The sequence below is a fragment of the Lontra canadensis genome, unplaced genomic scaffold, assembly GCF_010015895.1.
Source record: "Lontra canadensis isolate GAN:19392208 unplaced genomic scaffold, GSC_riverotter_1.0 scaffold92, whole genome shotgun sequence".
Lineage (NCBI taxonomy): Eukaryota > Metazoa > Chordata > Mammalia > Carnivora > Mustelidae > Lontra > Lontra canadensis.
In genome coordinates, this window is record NW_022631086.1 from 1,882,314 (window position 1) to 1,906,114 (window position 23,801).

The 23,801-nt window shown below is 38.5% G+C and overlaps 1 protein-coding gene across 2 annotated transcripts in view; it reads right to left on the reverse strand.

Annotated features, from left to right (window-relative positions):
* SYNE1 (spectrin repeat containing nuclear envelope protein 1) overlaps positions 1–23,801 on the reverse strand; it is a 451,046-nt gene that overhangs the window by 123,720 nt on the left and 303,525 nt on the right. Inside the window, exons 95-100 of one of the 2 annotated variants that reach the window (XM_032836376.1) lie at positions 22,755–22,949; positions 20,481–20,654; positions 17,540–17,731; positions 8,571–8,705; positions 7,489–7,598; positions 1,026–1,182 (exon numbers count right to left, since the gene is read on the reverse strand). In XM_032836376.1, coding sequence (XP_032692267.1) covers positions 1,026–1,182; positions 7,489–7,598; positions 8,571–8,705; positions 17,540–17,731; positions 20,481–20,654; positions 22,755–22,949 — 963 coding nt within the window. Of the gene's footprint in view, positions 1–1,025; positions 1,183–7,488; positions 7,599–8,570; positions 8,706–17,539; positions 17,732–20,480; positions 20,655–22,754; positions 22,962–23,801 lie in introns of both variants that reach the window. The other variant, XM_032836375.1, reaches the window with a different exon arrangement.

Genomic DNA, 23,801 nt, shown 5'->3' on the forward strand with positions numbered 1-23,801 from the left:
GCAAGCTGTATCTGCTTTCTTTATAGAGCCTGCTTTGCCAGTTCCTGCCTTTCACGGCTCAGATGCACTCCAGTTACTGACATCCTTCCACTCCTGGGTTCAGCCTCTCTCAGCACCAAAGCTAGCCCTAGTCAGATCAGTGAGAGAACAGCAGCTGCCTCAGATCCACAGTAAAGGACCTCAACTTTACTCTGATAACACTACTGTCACAGAATCACTGAGATGAGCACTTTGGAGCCACGACCCAGGACTAGACTTCTATCTTCAAAATCCTGCTGGGCCACAACTGTGGTAAACATCGCAGGCCAGCTGGGTTCTCACCTCATGCAGTAGCTCTCTATGGGGTTGATTCCTCCGACCCTCAAATATTCTCTAGCTTCTGCTTATAGTGAGCTAATAGTTATTATCTACCTAGAACCTTCTGTTGCTATATTCATTTCCACTGGATTTGGTTTGCTTTGTGGAAACAAGTCCAACATCACACAGTACTTGACCATCTCAGGAACAAGCTTACAGATGGGCCAGTAACTATTCTAGCTGGCCACTGACTTCCCCTTCCTTTTAGATCCACTGATGTCCCAACATGTTTCTCATTAAGATCTTCTGAAGCTATTAAGTACTGGAAATAGCAATGGAAAATAAGATAACTTGACAATTTACTTCTAGTAAAGTAATCAAATCTGTTGCATTTCTCTTGTCCTAGATGCGTATATTCTTGACTTCTAACCTTTATTTTCAAGATTGTGAAAAAAAAAGGGGAGCCATTAATGATTTATGCTAATGAGTCATCAGATAGTAATCATCTCTGAGGAAAAGAGTATCTAGAAATCAAATGAATTTACACATGTAAATATATAATTATTAAGGGAAACACGAAACATGCTTGCTAAGAAAAATATAAGATGATTTCTTTAATGTCTTATACTTGATAGTGAAATTATAGATTACTGCACAGATATATTCCATTAGCATAAGCTATACACCTTTTATATTAGTTAATATATAAAATCAAAATGTTTGGATACCACTTGCTCCTGTTCCTGTTCCAGAACATTCTGTAGTAGCTTCTGCTTGGTACTAAATTCTTGATGTAGGCTTTCCCATTTCATTCTCATCTGGTCTTCAGCAGCTGATTTCTCCCCTTCCATCCCCAACTCCTGGGATAACACATCAGGTTTTTCGCTATTAGAAGAATAAATAATCTAAGTTTACAATGTGTGCAAAAAGGCATTAAGTTCTAGGTAACTTACTGTATGTACTAGATCTGACCTCTAAGATTGGAACTAGATTATTTTAGTCATTAGCTCACACTTTCAAACTATCAATTAAATAGAAAATTTGAGACCAACCATAAACAAATATATTCTTAACTTATACTGTAACTGAACTATGAGGACAATAATGATTTAACAATTCATTGAAAATAGCTCAGTATTAAAGATATAAGGTAATTTTAACATTTACAATCAGAAAATGTATAATTAGACTAGAGTCCTTCAACAAACAGCCCACAGAATAATTAAAAAACCCTAAAAATTCCACTTAGTCTACTAAGAGCTTTTATCCTGAGTCCAGAGAAAATGCTACAGACAAGGTCAGGACGTGGAACAGAAGTACAGAGGGAGAAAGGAAGGCACTGAGTATCATCCTTATTAAGGCAGCAGGGTGGCATCAAAGATTATGGCTTTGTGGGTGAGACAGATCTGGGTTGGAATCTCTGCCCCAGCATATTAGATCTATGACTTTGAGTAATTTGCTTCAATTCTCTGACCCTCAATTATCTCATCTTCACGATAAAGATAGTACCTATCTTGCAGAAGTATAAGAATTTAGAGAAGATATGCACAATGCCTAGAACCCTACCAGGAACATAATAGCCAATTGATAAATGGGGTCTAATGGTAAGAGTCTGGGGCACCCAAGTTCCAAATAGATCCTGGTTTGTAAAGACTTTTAAAGGGCTAACTGGAGGGATGCCTGGGAGGCTCGGTCAGTTAAGCATCTTCCTTCAGCTCAGGTCACGATCTCATGGGTCCTGGGATAGAGCACTGGCATATAGGACTCCCTGCTCAGGGGGAGTCTGCCTCTCTCCCTCTACCACCTTCCTGCCCCAGCCTGTTCTCTCTCTCATATAAATAAATAAATAAAATCTTAAAAAGTAATAATAAAATTTAAAGATTTAAACAAAATCTTCAAAAAAAATCTTTAAAAAAAGACCTAACTAGAACTATGCCATCTGAAAGACATACCACTTTGTAATTAATATTTCGACAGAACTTTTGCTTAAGTGAAAAAAAAAAAAAGTTCATTAGCAGAATAATACTATACACTACCCTGAAGTCTACTCATCTCAGAAGTATTGAGTACAATAGTTTCTTCAGGTAAGCCTGCTGAAGTAAGTCTTTAAAAATTATCTATAAGGCTATAATGCAGGATATGCTACTTCTAGGAAACAACTTAGAGAACCCAACCTGCTCAGTTAGAGAGATGCAGGAAGGTTAATGTCAGCAACACTGGTAATAGCAAAAAAAGAGAAAAAGTGGAGCAAGGTAAATGCCCATCAATTAAAAAAAAATGGGCGAACAAGTTATTGTCACAAGATAAAATACAATTAAGCAGTTAAAATGAAAGAACTCGATCTATATGTATTAACATGGATTGGTTTTAAAAAGTAATAGCGGTCAATGTACAGAAATCAGTTGCTTTCTTATACACCAACAATGCAAATATAGAGAGGGAAATTAGAGAATCAGTTCTACTTACTATAGCACCAAGAACCATAAAATACCTTGGAATAAACCTAACCAAAGAGGTAAAGGACCTGTACTCAAGGAACTACAGAACGCTCATGAAAGAAACTGAAAAAGACACAAAAGGATGAAAGAGCATTCCACGCTCACGGATAGGAAGAATAAACATTGTTAAAATGTCTATACTGCCTAGAGCAATATACTTTCAATGTCATCCTGATTAAAATTCTATTGGCATATTTCAAAGAGCTGGAACAAACAATCCTAAAATTTGTATGGAACCAGAAAAGACCCCGAATTGCTAAGGAAATGTTGAAAAAGAAAAACAAAACTGGGGGCATCACGTTGCCTGATTTCAAGCTTTACTTAAAAGCCGTGATCACCAAGACAGCATGGTACTGGCACAAAAACAGACACATAGACCAGTGGAACAGAGTAGAGAGCCCAGATATGGACCCTCAACTCTATGGTCAAATAATCTTTGACAACAGGAAAATATATCCAGTGGAAAAAAGACAATCTCTTCAATAAATGGTGCTGGGAAAATTGGACAGCTGTATGTAGAAGAATGAAACTCGACCATTCTCTTACACCATACACAAAGATAAACTCGAAATGGATAAAAGACCTTAAAGTGGGGAAGGAATCTATCAAAATCCTAGAGGAGAACATAGGCAGTAACCTCTTCGACATTGGCCACAGCAACTTCTTTCAAGACATGTCTCCAAAGGCAAAGGAAACAAAAGTGAAAATGGGCTTTTGGGGCTTCATCAAGATCAAAAGCTTCTGCACAGCAAAGGAAACAGTCAACAAAACAAAGAGGCAACCTATGGAATGGAAGAAGATATTCGCAAGTGACACTCGAGACAAAGGGCTAATACCCAAGATCTATAAAAACTCCTCAAACTCAACACACACAAAACAGATAATTACACCAAAAAATGGGCAGAAGACATGAACAGACACTTCTCCAAAGAAGACATGAAAATGGGTAACAGGCACATGAAAAAAATGTTCATCATCATTAGCTATCAGGGAGATTCAAATCAAAACCACACTGAGATACCACCTTACACCAGTTAGAATGGCCAAAATCAATAAGACAGCAAACAAGTGTTGGAGAGGATGTGGAGAAAGGGGAACCTCTTACACTGTTGGTGGGAATGCAAGTTGGTGTAGCCACTTTGGAAAACAGTGTGGAGATTCCTTAAGAAATTAAAAATAGAGCTACCCTATGAGCCTGTGATTGCTCTACTGGGTATTTACCCCAAAGATACAGATGTAGTGAAAAGAAGGGCCATCTGTACCCCAATGTTCATAGCAGCAATGGCCACAGTCATCCAACTGTGGAAAGAATCAAGATGCCCTTCAACAGACGAATGGATAAAGAAGATATGGTCCATATATACAATGGGAATGTTATGCCTCCATCAGAAAGGATGAATACCCAACTTTTGTATCGACATGGACGGGACTAGAAGAGATTATGCTGAGTGAAATAAGTTAAGGATAGAGAGTCAAGTATCATATGGTTTCGCTTATTTGTGGAGCATAAGGAATAACACAGAGGACATTGGGAGATGGAGAGGAGAAGTGAGTTGAGGGAAATCGGAGGGTGAGAAAAACCATGAGAGACTGTGGACTCTGAGAAACAAACTGAAGGTTTTGGAGGGGAGAGGGTGGGGGGTTAGGTGACCCTGGTAGTGGGTATTAAGGAGGGCATGTATTGCATGGAGCCCTGGGTATGGTGCACAAACAATGAATTTTGGATCACTGAAAATAAAATAAAATTAAATAAAAAAAAAACTAATATTGGGTGAAAGAGTGCTAAAATCATGTTGGGACTTCTAATTTCATTTGTCATGGTAGTCTCTGGCGTTTTCTGTGTGTTTTTAAAAAATAGTTTTAAATAAAAATTTTAAAGTCTTAATGAAATTAAATTTCTTTATTGTGATGTCCTTTGTAATGGTGGATGGCAGCACATCATTTTTAATTCATTTATGTTTGTATAACAATCTAGTATATAACCAGGGGATAAACTTAATCACTGACACATGTAAAATGCCAGCAGCAAATCGGTCTTAAATGAGAACAAAACCTTTATATCCCATGAAAAATATTCTTTCCCTTTGATGTTTATATCAATTAATGTCCAGCTGAGTTTCCTTATCTATCCTTCAACAGTTCTATACATCACATAGTACTTATTCTTTTTAAATTTGTACGCTGGAAACAAATCACGCTCCTTCCACAGAGGTTTTCTTACACAAACTACTTCATATATTTGATTTTAGAAATCAGCTAATAAGTTAAAATATGAATACAAGGACTTCTTTCTCCTAGCAATGTTATTCTGTTCTTTTAAAATAATATGATATTCATTTGGTTTCTAGATATTGCTTATTTTATGTTTTTTTGTTTGGCTTATTTATGCAAATGCTTGAAAGAAATGACTGAACCATAATCAAACTGATTTACAGGTGACTTTTCTGAAGATTTTGTATAAAAATTTAAAAATTTGTGAAATTTATCAAGTAGTCTTTAAAGTGAATCCTGTGTAGAAAGGCAGCAACGCGCTGCGAATTTCTCTTTAAAATATTTTTGTATTTGAAACAGCAATTTATAGTTGTTTGTCTTTCATTTGGGTCCTTTCCAAAGCTAAAGGCCAAGGAAAGAAAAATATCATGGCAAGAAAGTTGCAGAAGATTCCTACTGTTGATTTTTGTAACTATTCATCTGATGAGAAGGCAATGTGTGAATGGGTTCTTTGTAAAAATAGAGTTTGGCAAAAATATTCAGAAAATTGTGAAGGATGAATAAATGTTCTAGAAGAATTAGAGACAGAATAGAAAATGAAAAGTGAAGGCAGGTCTTGATTCAGAGTCAGCGTGGAAGGAACAGTGTTTCTCATGTTGCCTTTATACAGAAACACGTATTTATGGCCTTATCTGTATTTGTAAGCATGATGGACCATCAGGATTTTGAAAACTCTTTTACATTTTAACACAATTTTTACAGTTTCAAGATTATTTTAATGGAATTCCTGACTACCCATGTCACAATAGTTTTCATTTGTATCCTTTTAAATTGATAGTTATTTAATCTTATCAATATTTCTACTGTCTTTTTATTTCATTTTTCTTTTCTTGAATGACATCCTAATTCCTATATATTTTGTCATAATATGTCTATTTCAATTATGTCATGGTTTGGTTTCTATCATTTTGCACTTGCAATTCTTAAATGTAGACATATATACATATAGTCAACACTGACGTTATATGTCAGCAGCATTTCAGGAGCTTTGATTAAAGTGCAAAAAATAAAAGTCTCCAAAGCTATCCTCTCCAACGTCAGCTTTTTTTTCTTTTTAAAGATTTTGTTTATTTATTTGAGAGAGAGTGAGCGAGAAAGAGCACTAGCAGGGAGAAGGAGAAGCAGCCTGCCTGGCTGAGCGGGAGCCTGATGAGGGGTTCGATCCCAGGACCCTGAGATCATGACCTGAGCTGAGGACAAGACACTTAATTGACTGAGCCACCCAGATGCCCCAAAAGTTAGCTTTGATATATAATCTAATAGTGAAAATGGTTCTTATCCACGCATATACTATACCTACAATTTTATATCACACTTTTACTTAGTACCACGTACACATTTTCTGATATTGTTACATAATTTTTTGTTAAGATTATATATGCACAAAATTTTCCTTAGGCTTTTTTATACTAGCAGGCATTGCCTCCTTTTCTATTACTTGGTATTATAAATAATATTTCAAAAGTCATCTCCATAGCATCTATTTCCTCCTTTGGTTATTTCCTCCAGTAAATGTTCAGCATGGACAACGCTGGAGTCAGCGGCATTCGAGCTACTTGCCGAATCCCGGTTGCCGAAGGATACCACGAAATCAAAATCTTTACAAGGCACAAGCGGTTTCACTGAAACTTTTTTTAACAAAATATTTTGGAGTTTAAGGTTTTCCTCCATAGCCTCTCAGCTGCATCCTTTGCTTTCAAACCCTTCTGAGATGGAGGTGGTTGATTATCTCTGTCATCCTAGAGGTGAGCACATGGAGGCTCAGGGCTGAGTTCCTTTCCCACGACGACTGCTGGAGAAATGGAATAATATCCAGACCTGACTCAAAATACAGGGATACTGCAACCCTGCTGTGGTTTCTCTTCTGTCCAGCCTAAAAATTCTCCAACTTCCTTCATTTTTAACACTTGTGCTCAGCTGTATACAAGGCTTTCCATTTCCATTCCAAACCAGCTCTTGAAACTCAATGATTTTACATGTAGAAATTATAGACAGACATCATCAAGACAAACGAAGATGTTTAGGGGGCACACACATTTATTTTTCCAAGTGATGTTAGAGATAGATAAGCTCATTTTGCAGGGAAAATACTTTGCAGTTAGATATAATCACTCAGAAACATACAGGAATGTGTTTAGAATGCATTTCTTATTTGATTCTAAAAAATGAACTCAGAAGCATCTTCTTTGGACAGATATGCTCAGCATACTGGAAAGAGGGCAAACAAGTCTGCCACCAGCCTTCATAATTACTAGCTATACTCATGTTGCACAACAAATGTTCAAAGTGCAAGTAAATTTAATATCACAAAGTGAAAACAAAATGATTAAGTTCTTGCAGATGTTTAAAATAAAATTTCAAGTGAGATGTTTACATTTCTTCAAATCTGGGCAAGCTGGGAGAAAGTGTTTTTGAAACATACCCAGCACCGCCAGAGGTCTCTGCAGCTGAGTGTTGGGTGAGGATTTCCTCCCCCCGACTGGCTACTGACCGCAGGAGGCTCTTCTGCTCGGCTAATTCCTGTTCCAACTCCTGCTCAAGGAAAAGAAGAAATGAAAACATGTGTTACTTTGCTTATTACCTACAATCATGGTTTTATGTCTAGAAAATTCTCAGAGAACGCCTGTAGTAAGTTCCTAAATTCAGATTTTGCATATCAGGTGTGATTTAGGTAAATGCACAATCATGTCTCCAAAGTACTCTATACCTTTCTTTGGCTTTTATAAAAGGTATCTCTGAAAAATCTTGGAAAAAATTAATGGAAAAAGGAAAGAATTCTGCTGGGCAATGGTGCCCTCAAGTGGTACACAACTCACTTTCACTTTTCAAAATCAATACTGCCTCTTGCCGCTGAGAGAAATCCTTGAGGGCAACAGCTCCCTTGAATCTCCCACTTGCTTTGTAAATTGGACAATCAACAGATTTGATTTTACTTCGTCACTACTTGTGAAAAATGCCCCATACATAATGCTACAGTGTCAATGAGAAATCATTCTTACTCCTCAAAGCTCATTTGTTTCACTAGGCAATAATTTTTAATCCTATCTTATGATGGTACCTACTAAAAAGTGAGAAATGAATTGCACTTTTAATAAGTTTTTTTTTTAAAACATGTAACTCAGGTTTATTTTATTGTATTCATTTATTTATTTTTACCAATTCTCAAAGGCCTTTCTGAGATTACTCATTCTCTAAAATAGGCTCAAACTGGGGTAAATCTGGGAACAGAGTCGGTAACCTTCATCAGGCAGATTATAATTGAGTGATGCTATTTGTAAACCTGAACACCACCTTTTCTTAAAGATCGGGCTTTAAAATGACCAGTCATTCCAGGGGTCAGAAGAAAGTACACCAAAGCAGTTAGCCAGGCCTTGTGTCTGTCCAAAGGGAAGATAAAGGGGCGCTCTGTATTTAGTACAGAAGTCACTTGTCCACCTAAAACACGTCTCTTAAGGTGTTTGTGCGGCAGGTCTGCAGGCGACGGAGAGGTCAGAAGTGGTTTACCTTTTGTTGCTGGAGGCTGCTCTGTCGCTGGTGGGCCCACGTGGTCCGGGCTTGGGCCAGCCAGTCCTGGACCCCAGGGCTCTGGCTGGCAGTTAGGTCGGCATGGCTCTCCTCCTTCTCTTGCGCTGTGCCCTGCTTTTAATGAGGCAGAAATCAAGAGTCATACTATCCACAGAGAAACCTTAACCAAATGGAGTGAAGGCGACTTTGGTGTGCTCTGTAGAATGATACCAAAGTAGATCCATTTGGACATGAAACTAGACTTAAAAAAAAAAAAAAGGTAACACAAAACCCATCGAATTTATGGTATTTGCAGAAATGAGAACAATAAATAGATGATTATACTCAAATATTTGAGGGGGAAATTGTCTACTCAGAGGTTGGGCTTTTTTAGCTAACTGATGTGGTCACCAGATATTCCAGAACTTTTTCCATGGGAACATAACTCTAGATCTCACTTCCCATACCATTGCCACCCAGATCAGACCCCACTGTCATCTCTTGCCACTGCTGGAGTGGATGCTGTTTGGGTAAAGGAGAAAGAAAAGAGAAATTACTTATTACCCAGCAGGAGTTTATCCATCCTGCATGATTATTCTGATGGAATTCGATTATTCTGATGGAATTTGATACTGCATATCGGAATGCAATTAACTCAGAATGAGAGCCCTTCTACTCACATGTGTGTATATATATGTCAAAAAGATAAATTCTACAATCTTAAGACGACTAATTCACTAAACACTTATTAAATAAGCATGCATTGTGTGTCAGCCACTGTTCTAGGCATATTTGGCCAAGAAGCCAGACAGGGGGCCTGCTGGGGAGGCAGACCGTAAACCAAGAAGATGAGCTAAGAGCTACAAAGACTGTAAACTAGATAATGGGATGGAAAGTTTTCCCAGGGTGGTCAGAGAAAGTCTCTTGAGAGCAGACAAGTGCACTGAGCACCGGGTGATGAGAAACCACCTGCCTGGCACAGCTGTAGGTGTAGGGCTCCCCCACCCAGGCAGAGGGAAGAGCAGGACAAAAGACCGTGAAGGGAGAGAAATCGGGCATCTCAGAGAGAGCAGCAGCAGTGATGGGACCAGTGTGGCTGTGCCCCGGGGCAGAGGAGAGGGACAGTTTACAGGTAGCTTTCATGGAGGAGGGGTCCTGCTCCCGAGCCCCAAGGCTGCTCCTCTCCAGTCCTTTGGCATCGCTAAATCTGACGATGGAATGAGAGCCCGCCACTGCTGGTCATCCAGCCTGATCGCCCACAAAGACCTTTCTCTTCCTCTCATTTTCAGATTTTTACCCTAACTATTCTGGGAGATAAATGGGGTCTATTGACCCTTCTGTCTCACTCATTAGAGTCTCATGATTAAGTTGCAAAATGTCTGAGATAACGTAGAGATCGTGGACTTTGCCGTGTTGGTATCAATGCTTGAAGTATAGTGAACTGAAGGAAACTGTGAAACCCAGAGGTAATATTATATGTATGTAATCCTCTCCCAGGTTCAGAGCCACCTTAGCTCACAGGTGACTTCCCTTCCTTTAAGATGATCCAGCTTCCCAGCAAGAGAATATGGCTTATAGAGGACAATGGGGATGCCATTGGTTTAAAGTGCGCCATTTGCATTTCACAGGACCTTCCCAATGGGGGACCAGTGACACCAGTTCAGTATACTCCCCATTCCTCCAGGAATGCTGCTTACAGATAAGCCGTGATTCTCCTGAGGGTAGGAGGTATGGGGTGAGTGGGCACTCTTCAGCACGAAGCCCACACATTTCTGCATGAAACAGATTCTCTCCCATCTGAGAATGCACCATCTACTCAACATAAACTCTGAAAGATCCTGGCTTTTCTGGTAAGGATGAGACAGCAGGTCAAAAGGGACCTACAGAGAATGACACCAAGGAAGTCAGCATACAAGGCTGAAAGTTGTTCCCAGTGAGAGCTGCCCCGCTGACAAAACAGTGGCCATGGCCATGACCTGCCACTTCATGTGGGATCAGGTCACTTCCCCTCTGCTTTGTTCTTCAGTAAGGGTTTGTCTTCAGAGCCCAGCCTAGAGACTCACGTGGTGACTACTCAGAGACAGCACCTCACCCTTCTACACAGGTTACTACTGTTCAATTGAGAGCTTCCCCCACCCCAAATTCCTCACACTGAATTTGTGCTTAGAAAAATAACGATGGAAATGTTAGATCTTAAGAACAGCTAACTACTTTTACACGCCAGACACTTATTCAGAATCTAAGACCTAAAATCTGAGGGGAGTCATATTTCACTAATTGAATCCACAGCTTTAGAGAAACAAAAATTAAGTAGCATCAAAAGCAGATGTTTAGTATGTATTTTCTATGTGGTTAGGTTCCATTTTTCAGCTAGTAAATTTTCTTTGACTGATTTAGTCATTTCGAAACATAAGACTTGGACCACAGGAAACAAAAAATGATTAAGAACCCAGTTCAAATTTCTTTCCCTTTCCTCAGGGGATGAGAAGGCACTGATTGAAGGAATAGAATAATGATAATTACATTCTCTTCTTGTAGGTCTGGTTACTGTTTTCTCTCCTACCTAGGAAACAGGAAGTAAGGCAGTTTTGGTCCCGAGTTCCCCAAGGGTGGGGCTACATAAGCTGTTTATTTTGGAAATAATAGAATAGTAACCACTTTTGCCAGGAACATTCTTTGGAAGATTAGTGAGGATTGGAAATGCTAAACATTAAATAAAACATTACTTTATAAAGCATTTCATTGTTTATATAGAGCAAACTCTGCTCCTTCAAAGGATGATAATGTGTGAAAATGACCTAAACTTTTTATGAGGAAAGATCCCATGTAATTCAAGAGATAATATTACATGCCCATATGTCTGTGTCCCTTCACAAGGAGAAGAAATCTCTTGGGGGGGTGGGCTAAAGGGACTGGTTATTCTTTGATACATACAGAAGCCCAATTAGTTAAAAAAAGATGGCCATGATAGATAAGACCACGCAGCACTGAGAAATGGTGTGCTTATGGCCATACAAGACTGAAGAAAGGGCTTCAGATCTCTTGAATCACACAAACCCCAAACGAAAGGTACAACCTCACTGTCATCTACATTCAGTTTTTTCCCCAATCAATATTAGTTAATTTCAGATCAACTATGAATTTTTTTACATGAAGGCAAATGACCCTTTTTATGGTAACAATAATGGAAACAGGGCTCTTTCATTCCTACAGTTGGAAAAACAATCTCTTCAAATAACTCGAATTATAAAAAAAGAAAATCAATAGTTTATATGTTGGAAACTCATTAGACAAAAGATGATGAAATTTATAGGTACTTTAAAAATAAACAAGGTTCAATTTCGATTCAGTGAAACACTATATTTTCCAGTATTTACACTTTTTACAACAGTATGCTCAGGAAGTCCTTCCATTTGTGGGCAGGGTCAGGATTTTACTCTATCTGAAGAATTTCTGTGGCCATGGGCAGTAGACCGGGTGTGAGCTCCGCAAGCGGCTGCAGAGCTCAGCCCAGCCAGCCCTGACCCATCTCAGACCAAACCTTCCAACATGTCAGGAGTTCCTTTCCCCCCAGAGAATGTGGTTTGCAAACACCTGGTGGTGTTGTTATTAGAGTCATTGCTATTTGAGCACTTCCTGTGATCATTACTTGCATTAAAATCCTCAGAATTTTTGAAAGTCGAATACTACTAATATCCTTATTTTACAGATGAGAAAATGGGTTATTTGGCCTCAAGTTCCAGGATCTTGCCCCAGGTCACCTAGTGAACAACTCGAGGTACACCAGGATGGGGACACTTTAGGACAGCAGTTGCAAAGTGACAGTCCAAGAACCTAGTCTGACTTCTGTTTGGCACACAGATTATTTTAAAGTTCTAGAATCAAATGGCAGTGTTTTAAAACTGGGAGATTTTTAGATATAAATCTGAATGTCCCTTCTCTGGAAGATCTAGCAATGCTGTCTCTAAGTTTTCGTATGACATTAGCTCAAGCTGAGGAACAGCTGCTTGACATGAGACCAGTCCTCCAAGGTCCTGACTGGGCCTGCTTCGTTCATTTATATGCCTATAATAGGCCTGAAGCCCTGGAATTTGTGCCCTCACCCCTTCACCCCCACCCTTCAAACCTCCTTTTAATCCTGACATGTGCCACCTGAGAATGTATCAGGCTTCCCCTTGCTTCCTATCTGCTCTAAGAGGTAGGGCACAAGTGCAGCTTTCCTTTTTATGATGATGATGATGATGATGATGTTCAATTAGCCAATATATAGTACATCATCCGTTTTTGATGTAATTTTCAACAACTGCAGCTCTCTCAATAAGTATTCCAGATGTGGAACCTTGAAGTCTTTCCCTTTGATCTGGTTTTAGAAATAAGGTTCATTCACATATCATCATTAGGAAAAAAAAAAAAAAGCATTCTATATTAGATTGATAATACTTTTTTTTGAAAAACCAAGTAAATTACTATCAACTTTTCATCTCAGAAAATCATCTTCATTTGTCCAATTATATTCCCTGCTCCCTAATTTTAATATTTTTAACATTTTCCTTTTTGCTTTAATTCGTAAAGTCAGATTGCATGTACGTTTTAAAGTATGTAAATTTAAATTTAAAAAGCAGTATTTTGCCTTTGTTTGCATTGACTTAACCAATAGTGAGTTAAAATATCTTTTCATACGTTCATTGTTCATTGGCCATTTGTATGTCTCTTCATTTGAATCATCTCTTCATCTTTTGTCTATACCTCTATTAGGTGACCTTTTCATATTGATTTATAAAAGATGTGTGGAAATTACGGGAATTAATTCCTTGTTATGTGAATTATACAGTTTCTTCCCTATTTCTCTGTCTTTTCATTTGGTTACTATGTTTTTGGTCATATAGAACTTTTTCATTTTGGGGGCGCCTGGGTGGCTCAGTGGGTTAAGCTCTGCCTTTGGCTCAGGTCATGATCTCAGGGTCCTGGGATCAAGCCCCGCATCGGGTTCTCTGTTCAGCGGGGAGTCTGCTACCTCCCCCTGCTACTCTGCTACTCCCCTCCCCTCTGCTACTCTGCCTGCCTCTCTGCCTACTTGTGATCTCTCTCTGTCAAATAAATAAATAAAATCTTTAAAAAAAAAAAAAAGGGGGGTTGGTGGGGTTATGGACATTGGGGAGGGTATGTGCTACGGTGAGTGCCGTGAAGTGTGTAAACCTGGTGATTCACAGACCTGTATCCCTGGGGCTAATAATACATTATATGTTAATTAAAAATTTTTTTTAAATGTTTAAAAACGAACTTTTTCATTTTTGTGTAGTTGTTTTTTGGTCATATAGAACTTTTTCATTTTTGTGTAGTAGTTTTAAAGAAGCTAAAATTCTGGGTGTGGAGCTTACTGACAAAGATCCTTCCCATCTTAAGATTTTTTTTTTTTTAAATACTCATATATCCAGAACTTTTCAGGTTTAAGTTTTTATATTTAAATATTTGGTTCATCTGTGATGCTTTTTTTACTATAAAGAATGGAACAGGAAATCTAGCTTATCATATTTCAAATGGTTTGCCTAATGCTTTATTATTGTTTTATCCACTGATTTGAAATACTACCTTAACCATTAATCAATTTCCCTTAAATATTGGAGTCTTTTTCTGGAATATTTATTCTGTAAATTTTTTTGTTCATTCATTTATTGTGCCAATGCCAAACTATTCTAATTATTGTAATATTGTATTTTAATATATGGTAAAATTAAATTAGCCCCTCATAACTCTTCACTTTCAGAATATTATGGTTTTTTCACATTTATTTTGTTCCAGATAAACCTGGAATAATTTTGTCACATTTTACATTATTGTGTTACATTCCAAATAACTTAAATTTGGAATCATCTTTTATTTAAAATGTTGTATTTCTCCCTAAGAATAAAGTTTATCTGTCCATTTCACATTTTTTTTCTACCCAGGTTTTAAAGTGTTATTTGTTGAGAATCCAAATATTTCATATTTTGTTGGTATTACGGATGGAAAATTCTTATTTCTCTAAGTTGTTTTTTGTTTGTACATGGCAAAGTTATGGATTCTCCATTTTTTAAAAAAAGATTCATTTATTTATTTGAGAGAGAGACAAAGAGCGAGCAGAGGGAGGGAGGAGAGAAAGAATCCCCAAATGGACTCCCCACTGAGCACAGAGCCTAACATGGAGCTGGATTCCAGCACCCTGAGATTATGACCTGAGCTGAAATCAAGAGTTCGATGCTTAGCCAACTGAGCCCACCCAGGTGCCCCTGGATTCTCCACTTTATTTATTTTTAATAAGCCAGTCATCTTACTAAATTCTTCCATTTCTTCTAACAGTTTTCTGTTGATCAGGTTTGATGTTCCAGACCACATAATTACATGATTAGCAAAAAGAACTGAAAATACATAGTTTAGTCTGAAAAGAATCGTCATTACACTGAGAACACAGAAGCAGTCAGAGTGTATGTCCGTCAAGTTTCCACCACAATATTGGTGTCCTATGCCCCGCCAGCATCTGACTCAGATAAGTGGTTTCCCCGGTATTGGAGTTCGAAGACCACACCTGCCCTTTGGCCCTCTCTTCTCCTTCCTAAACATTTTTCATCAGCTTCTTTATCATCATTCTTTCTTCTACTTTCTACTACATACTTTCATCCCCATGTAGGCATGCCATTACTCTTCTGATCTTAAAATGTTTCTTAAGCTCATCATTTTTCTGCCACTCTTCATGGGGAAATTCCTGAGTCACTCATACTCTCCTCTCCAACCTGTCTCCCCTCGTCCTCACTTTTCATTCCGAGTACCTCAGCCTTCCCTACTCAGCTGGAACAGCTGCTGCTGACGTCACCAAAGACCTTCATGTCGTGAGATCTAGTGGTCAGCTCCCAGTCCTTTTCTTGCCCCACTGACCTGCAAGTAGCTTCCAGGAAACAAACTCTTCATCCTTCTCCCATCTCCCTGGTTTCTCCTTTTCATTCTATTTTGAGGGATCCTCCACATCTTCCAAATCCTTAACACTGGAGTGTTCCAGCACTTGATTCTGGGACCTGGGTCTTCATCCCTCCTCAATCCCTTTGGGATCTTATCAAACCTCACGCCTCAAGCACCATCTAGAGGATGAGGACTCCAGTCTAGGTCTCGCCCCTGAATTCCAGCCATGAAGTGACACTGAATAGGCATCTCAGACTTCACCTTTACAAAATTAGACTATTGACTTAACTACTCTTTCTGTTCCTCTGATATCTGTTCCTCAGATAGTTTTCACCTTTACAGAATCTAGGAAGTTCTCATCACCTCAACCTCTACACTCTGCCCTCTAACTGGTGTCTGAGCTTCCACCCTGGTTCCCTATAGTGGATAAAGGCTGATCTTGTCACTCCTTTTGATCTTGTCATTCCCAGATAGTCCAGTGGTTTCTTATTTCCCTCAGGGTAAAAACCAAAGTACCTACAATGCCTGTAAGTCCTTTGCACCATGTCCTGTTACCTGTGTCGGGCTTTAACGGACACTACTCTCTCCTTGCTCACTCCAATCTAGCCACAGTGGCCTTCTTGAAGAGACTGGGGATGATCCCAGCTGGGGGCCTTTGCACTTGCTTTCCCCTTTGTGTAGAACTCTCTCCTTCATATCAGCAAAGTTTTCTCCTTCAAATGTGATCTTAGGGAGGCTTCCCTGGACACCCTGTTTAGAACCGCCAATCTACCCAGATGGCCTTTCTCCATCTACTCACCTTATGGTATCTCACCTATAGGTCTTATCATCTCCTAACTTAATATATAATAATGGGTTTTAATTTTATTCATTGTCTGTTTCCCCCAACCATAATCCTCTGAGGTTAGGGATGTATAGACATAAACACAGGCATACAGATACAAATATAGTTATTTTCCACTCTTCTTCACTCTGTTATATAAAAGAGCAGCTGACACTTAGTTGCATCTCAATAAATGTCCCCTTAATTTTTGTATAGGATAATAATAGTAATTTCTAATTTTTATAGATTAAAAAAGAACAAAATTAAAATACTGGACAGTATCAGAATGAAAGTTACATGAGGAGAAGTCTGGGTGAACGTTTTCTGAGGTTCTTATACTGACCTAGAAGAAGATTAAGAAATAAACTTAGAATTTGTTAGGTATGAGTGGTAAAGAATAGATATTGGGGGAAAAAGCGTTCAACCACTTAAAAATAAAGGTTAAAAAGGAGAAAAAGGAATTGAAGGAGAACAAAAAAATAAAAAAAAAAAAGTGAGATAACAGAAGTCTACACAGATCAGTAATCCCCAGTAAACTTAAATGGACTAACCCCGTCCTTTCAAAGTCAGAGATTTTCTGATTAGATAAATGTTTAAAACCAACAAAGTACAGCTAATTTTTTTAAAGAAGCAAATCTAAAACAGAAGGACACAGAAAGGGTAAAACCAAGGAAAGTTAAAGGATCCATCAAGCAAATATTACCCCCCAAAAGCTCTTGAAATCAAAAGCTCCAAAAACATAAAACAGAAAATCACTATTTGGGAACTGTAAGGTCATCACGTGAGAGTAAAAAGGTTCAATTCACCTAGAATATATGACAATGTATAGTATGAGCCCTAAATTAAAAAGCCCGAGTATATCTGAAAAACAGAATATAGGAGAATACAAGAAAAATATTAAAATGTTATAGAATATCTTAACCTATGACCTATGTTTAAATACCTTAAAATAGTATATTTGCTAAATGTGGGTATTTATTTTCATTTTCTTTCCTTTTCCTATATCGCAGTCTTCAGGTCTATGGATTCACACAGTCCTTACAAAACCTATCTGAAAATCAGTGCCAACGTGTGTGTAAAGCAGATCCAAGCGGAAGTATGTATCCTTCCCCAAATCTTCCTTTAGGGACACCAGGCACAGAAAAGGCCTGGCAGTAATGCCCTAGGATTGAGCAGCGTTGCGGGGCTGGCCTGCTGCGGTGGCTGGAGCCCTCACCTGGATGTTGAGCTGTTTGTCGTGCAGCGCTCTCTGCAGCTCCAGGAGGCTCCCCTTGAGGGTTCTCAGCTTTACAGCCAGTTGCTCAGCCTCCTCCTTCGTATGAGCCTTGCCCTCCAGGAGCAGGTTCTCATTGTGGACTGAGAGTTCCGATAAGGCCACCACCTTCTGCTCGATTTCCACCAGCATGTTCTGGAGCAACAGAAATGAGGATGACATTCACATGCCCTGCAGGTCTCCGCAAAGATCTTTTCTCACATAGAAACACAACACTTCCTTAGTCTTTCACTGGAAGAGTATGCCTTTGGGGTTTTTTCCTACTTCTCTGACAGACCTGAAGAGAGGTTATACATTTTTAAAAATTCCTTGAGCTTCCTAATTTTTTTCTCTTCTTTAAGATTAGATATTATATAATATTATATAATGGAAAACATATGGGAAAAGCACATGGAAAGCACATTTTTTCTAGTCAACGGATAAGGGGAAAAGACCATGCCTTTGTGGTATCCCATTATTATGATTGTTTTATCATTTTAGTGTTAGATTGTAATGCTTATGACTGGTAAGAGTAAAGACATCATAAGATCAACCCTTAAGTGTCAACTTAAAGCTGATTCTCTCTTTCAAGACACTGCTTTTTTTTTTTTCCAGATTGCTGCTCTCATTTCTTGATTTTAATTTTTTTTTTTTTATATAATACATTTTTAACCTTGCATTTCCAAAAGTTTTCCTAAGAATTTTACTCTCACTTTCTGTGACAACACTTTAGGGGTGACTTTTCTTCTGAAATAGAGGCTAAATTTAGAGAAGGAGCAAATTAGTCTTCCTTCTTCCAAGGTAAGATTTAAAACAAAAACTAAAAAATTACAAAATAAAAACATCACAGCTAAACAAATAATAACCATTTTATTTTCTGCAGAAATCACTCTGTTCTTATATTCCTTAACTCTGAACTTTTTAAAATGTGCTCTCTAATTTATATTCAGTCAAAGTAATTTATTAATGAGAAAAGATATTTTAAATCAGAAAAACTACCATCAACTTGTAAGAATATATGTTGGAACCAAAAAACTTGAACTAAATGGAAGTGTGAAATGTTTAGCGAAATGGGGCTTAATGGATGATTTTCTGAAGATTATTTTTGAGAAACTAATATAATTCTGTGCCAAACAGACTTTTCCATTAGGCACAGCTGGCACAGTGCTGAGAGCTCATAATACTTTCAGAGGGCCAATAAAAATCTTAATTTTCATTTCTTCTAAAATCAGAAGAAAAAATGAATATAATAATGAAAATGTATTAATAAATCCACCCTGGATCATATTACTCTTGTACCAAAGCAGTTATAAAATAAAAATATAATTTTTGTTGTTTTATAGAGGAAGACACCCATAGAGGCCAAGTGTCCAGGGCCCCAAAAGTTACAACGAGACCCTAGTAATAGCCACAGTTCTAATTACACGACTGGCTTAAATACTACATTTGAATGGACTGAGGAATTGCTGTACATTTGTGTGATTCCATATGCTTCGAGTTTCTAAAAATGTTGTCAAAATACCATTTCAATACTTCATAAAAACCCTGAAATGTATTATCTGAATTGTGGAATTTATGTATAGCTATAAAAATAGAGACATCCAAAAGGGAGAGGTGGGAGTAATGGTAAAACATAATTTGGGAACGTTAGTTAGTACATGTGCTAATTTTAAGCACTAGCAGGCAACACAAAAAATAGACACTTCTTTCCAGCAAGAAAGGATGATATAAAGAACAGAAAACATTCACACATGGCTCTCTACTCTCTACCATCAAGGCAGAGAATAACAAAGCTTTGAGTACACATAGATAAGTTGGCTAGAGAGATTAAAAACCTAAGTTACAATGATCACTATTACAATAAATTCCAAATCATAAAAAGAACGATCAAAATAGCATACTACATATTAAGAAAAAAGACAGTGTTCCTTCATTAATGGTTTTTGCACATTTCCTGATTCTAAATAGGAGCCATATGAAGTCATGCATACTGATACTTACTGCTGCGGATTAGGTAAATCTTTCTAGATATGTGTTAGTTTGTTAAATGAAAGAGCTTCTAGATATACTTCACCCACATGTGAAGTCTATTATGTTGCTAATCACTGAAATTCGGTGACTGGTACCTGGGAGTTCATTATCTATTCTCTATACTAATACATGTGTCTTAAAGTTTCCATAATGAAGAGATAAAAAATATTACAATAGTGTAAACCTGGAGATTCACAGACCTGTACCCCTGGGGGAAAAAAAAATATATGTTTATAAAAAATAAAATTAAAATAAATAAATAAATAAAAAATAAATAAATAAATAAATTTTAAAAATTAAAAAAAAATATTACAATAAAACCTTAATATCATTAGTCCTTACATTAATTCCGAGAGGCTTCACATCAGAGGAAGGTAATTTTCTGCTCCAAAAGACAACCTTCCTATGTTTAGTCTATCTTTTTGTAACTGACAGTTTTTCCAAGTTGTCCAAACAATGTATCAGAGTTAGAACCAAAATTACAACAGAGCACCTAGAGACACCTCCTGTTGTGTTTATCCACAGTCTGATTCATTGACAGTAATTCTGTTCATTGGATTTGTAGTCCTTACTAGCCACTAAATATAGATACCATAAGTTTTTTTTGTTATTTATGGTCTTCAAAAAATGTCCTTTTTAGGAAGCTGAAGATTTTCTAAAGAGTAGATACCACCAGTAAAATTTTTCAAAAGACTAAATCCAATTTTGGATATCATTTAGGCTTTCATAAGGTGTTGCTTTTCTACTTTCTATTTAAAACATATGGATTGTGAAAAATCATATATCCATACCAAGTCTTTTTACTATTTTGTTTTCTGTAGTTGAACAATATACTTTCTGATGTTGGCATTTTCCTTCAAGACCATTTTTGTACCTGGCAGTCCACCAGCTGGGTCTCCATGTCCATAGGCTCCGTGGCTGTGCCCAGTGCCGTGTCCAGAGTAGCCTTCGTGCTCAAGAGCCAGTGGTCCAGCTCATCGGCCTCACAGCGGTACCTCTGCAGAGCCTGTTCCTGTCTCTGTTCCTCAAGCTGCTCACTTAACTTCTCCTAATGAATTAAGTAAAATGTAACATAGATCACCACCAGGTAAAGTCATGAGGATTCAACACAAAAGAACCAGGTTCTTCTTGGTCCTGGTTGTGCATCAGAATCACTGCGACTTATAAAGAAAAAAAAAAAATACCCATACTTTAGCCACATCCCAGAGCAATAAATGAGAGTTTCTGGAAATGAGTCTCAAGATCAGTATTTTTTAGGGGCGCCTGGGTGGCTCAGTTGGCTAAGCAACTGCCTTCAGCTCAGGTCATGATCCCAGGGTCCTGGGATTGAGCCCCACGTCAGGCTCCCAGGGAGCCTGCTTCTCCCTCTCCCTCTGCCTGCTACTCTGCCTGCTTGTGCTCTCTCTCTGTCAAAAAAAAAAAAAAAAAAAAAAAAAAAAAAAAAAAAAAAAAAAAACAAAAAAAGAAAGAAAGAAAATCCCTGCCTTAACTTTGCAGTTCACCTTAAAAAAAAAAATCAGTATTTTTTAAATGTTTCTCTGATGATTCTAATGTGAACCCAGAGTTTAAGCTTCTTACATAATATGCCTATGGGGCTAGGCAGATAATGTAAATACAGAAATTGACCAAGGATTAGAACAAAACAATGGCAGAAGATGGTAAACGGCAATAGATACTTTACCTCAATGTCTGGGAAAGTGTAAGGAGTGGTGGGGACAGAGCGCCACCATAAGGTTTCAGGCACGTGATTCCCCACAGGAAGCATGGGCTCAGTGGTACGAGTTTCTTGAGTGAAAGCAGAAATTCAAATTTTTTGGTTATATCTTTGGATTTTCTCAATGATGGCAAATAATTCATATTAAAAAAAATCCAAGCTAATCATGTCATTTTAAAACTCCGTAAGAATTTCATAGTGTGATTAGGAACAGTATTAGTGAATTCAAAAATTAATTCTTAAGACAAGGACTGTAAATACCTTATTTTAAAAATTATTTCATTAATAACTTATTATTGTCATTATTTTAAAAATTTCTGGGGTCACCTTAGAATCATCAAAGAAGCTTGTTGAAAATAGAGATTAAATAGAGTGGACACATTACTTTAAAATTTCTCTCAAACAAAAAATACATGAATATATGATTTGACTAATCTTACAATAGGTAAAACTGGAAAGAGCCTACACACAACAGGTCTATGTTCAACTGAATTACAGCATTACCAGAAGCTAAATAAATACTCTTAAGTTCATATAATAAGAAATGTATTGAAAACTGATTCTGTGCCAGAGAAGGTGTTTCACCCTAGAGACACCAGGAGAGAGACAATCGAAAGATCCTTAAGAGGTCCCCAGTCTACGGGCGCCTGGGTGGCTCAGTGGGTTAAGCCTCTGCCTTTGGCTCAGGTCATCATCCCAGGGTCCTGGGATGGAGCCCTGTGTCGGGCTCTCTTCTCAGCAGGAAGCCTGCTTCTCCCTTTCCCTTTCCCCTTGCTTGTGTTCCCTCTCTTGCTGTGTCACTCTCTGTCAAATAAATAAAATCTTCAAAAAAAAAAAAAAAAGAGGTCTCCAGTCTAGTCAAATTTATAGAAGCAACAATATGAACATCATTTATGTTTAGGGCCAGGAATTATAAGAAAACAAAGAAAAAGCAAAATAACTTATTTCGTAACCTATGTTACTGTCACCAAAATTTATCTATTAAATAATGTTAACGTTAAGGAACATGAGAACCAGAATTGCAAAACTATTTTCACGAACTAATGTGCTCAAATTGGTTAAGGATGACTAAAGATTTACTCTTCAGAGTATTAGTAATACTAGTCATAAAATGCCCTTATTTAAACAGAACAACCCATTATGCAAACCTTTCACAATTATCCTTTCCCAAGGCTCACGTCTACCAAGTTTTGCTTTTCCACATTCTCAATTTTTCATGCTGAAATGAGTCAGAAAGTGGTGAAAAGACACATTCATGGCTCCACACTGACTCAGTGCTCTATTCACGGGACCCTCCTTGAGACACACACAATACCAGCTTCTTCTGAGTGGGAAACCATAAAAATGTAGATCACGTAAACAACCCGCACGCTTGTCAACACAAGTTGGGGAGAGAACGTGGACGTGAGCGGCACCTTCCGAGTCACTCGTTACCTCCAGAAGCTGTCGCTTCCCTGAGGCCTTCATCTTGATGGTGGACATGCGCTCGGCCAGGACGGTGAGCGTGGACTGCAGGGCCAGCTGTTCTGCGGGGTCGGACTCCGGGGACTCGGACACCAGCTCCTCCGCGAGCGATGACTGGAGCGCGCTGATCTCATCTTGAAGCATGAGGATCTCATCCATCAAGGCCTGTGGAGAAGACTGTGCAATCACATGGCTGTATGTATTTTTTGGGGTTTGAGGAATCACATCCCTAGCGGAATCTCACCCTGAGATGAGCGAAGGTAGTTCACGGGCAAGTCGTTTAACCAGCGAGCGGGTCCCACTAACTAAAGCTCTGAAATGAAAGTACCAGAATGAATGCCAGGATGTTTCTGACTTCAAAACCGATCTGAACCAGTTAGTCCTCCTGACGTTTGGTTAGGCTCAGCTGCAGTCCAAGGAGAGGGGTCATGCTCAGTCTGTCTACGATTCCGTGTTGAAAACAGGATTCACTATTTTCTTCCTCTACGTGATTTTTCACCCACTCCAGTTTTCCCCAAGTCTGACACAACACCGTGGTTTAACCCAAAGCTCACATGACACTAGACCAGGGAGATCTACCCCTGTTTCTATGTCCTCACCCTTTCCTGGTTGTCTCCTGTCCATTCCTGAGGCTTCAGATGCTTTCTAACACTGAATGCTCACACGGGTGTATCCCTTACCCAGACATCTCTCCTAAATTTTAGGCTTTAGACTCAATGTACACGTTTCCTGGTATCTCCAGTGTGAACCATACAAAGCCTGCTTCCTCCTCGGTCTTCCTCATCTCGGTGGAAGGTAACATTCTGTCATTGTTCAAGCTCAGGACCTAGGAGTCTCTCTTCACAGCCCTCCTCCTTCACTCGCCACATGCAGTGCGACACCAGTTCCTCCCGGATGTATCCTGCAGGTCGCCTCTGCCCCACCCCAAGTCAGAGCCAGCTCCCTTACTGAATTGCTCTAATGCTCTACGGGTTGGCTTTCCTGCTTACGGGCTTACCTGGCCTCTCCCGTCGACTC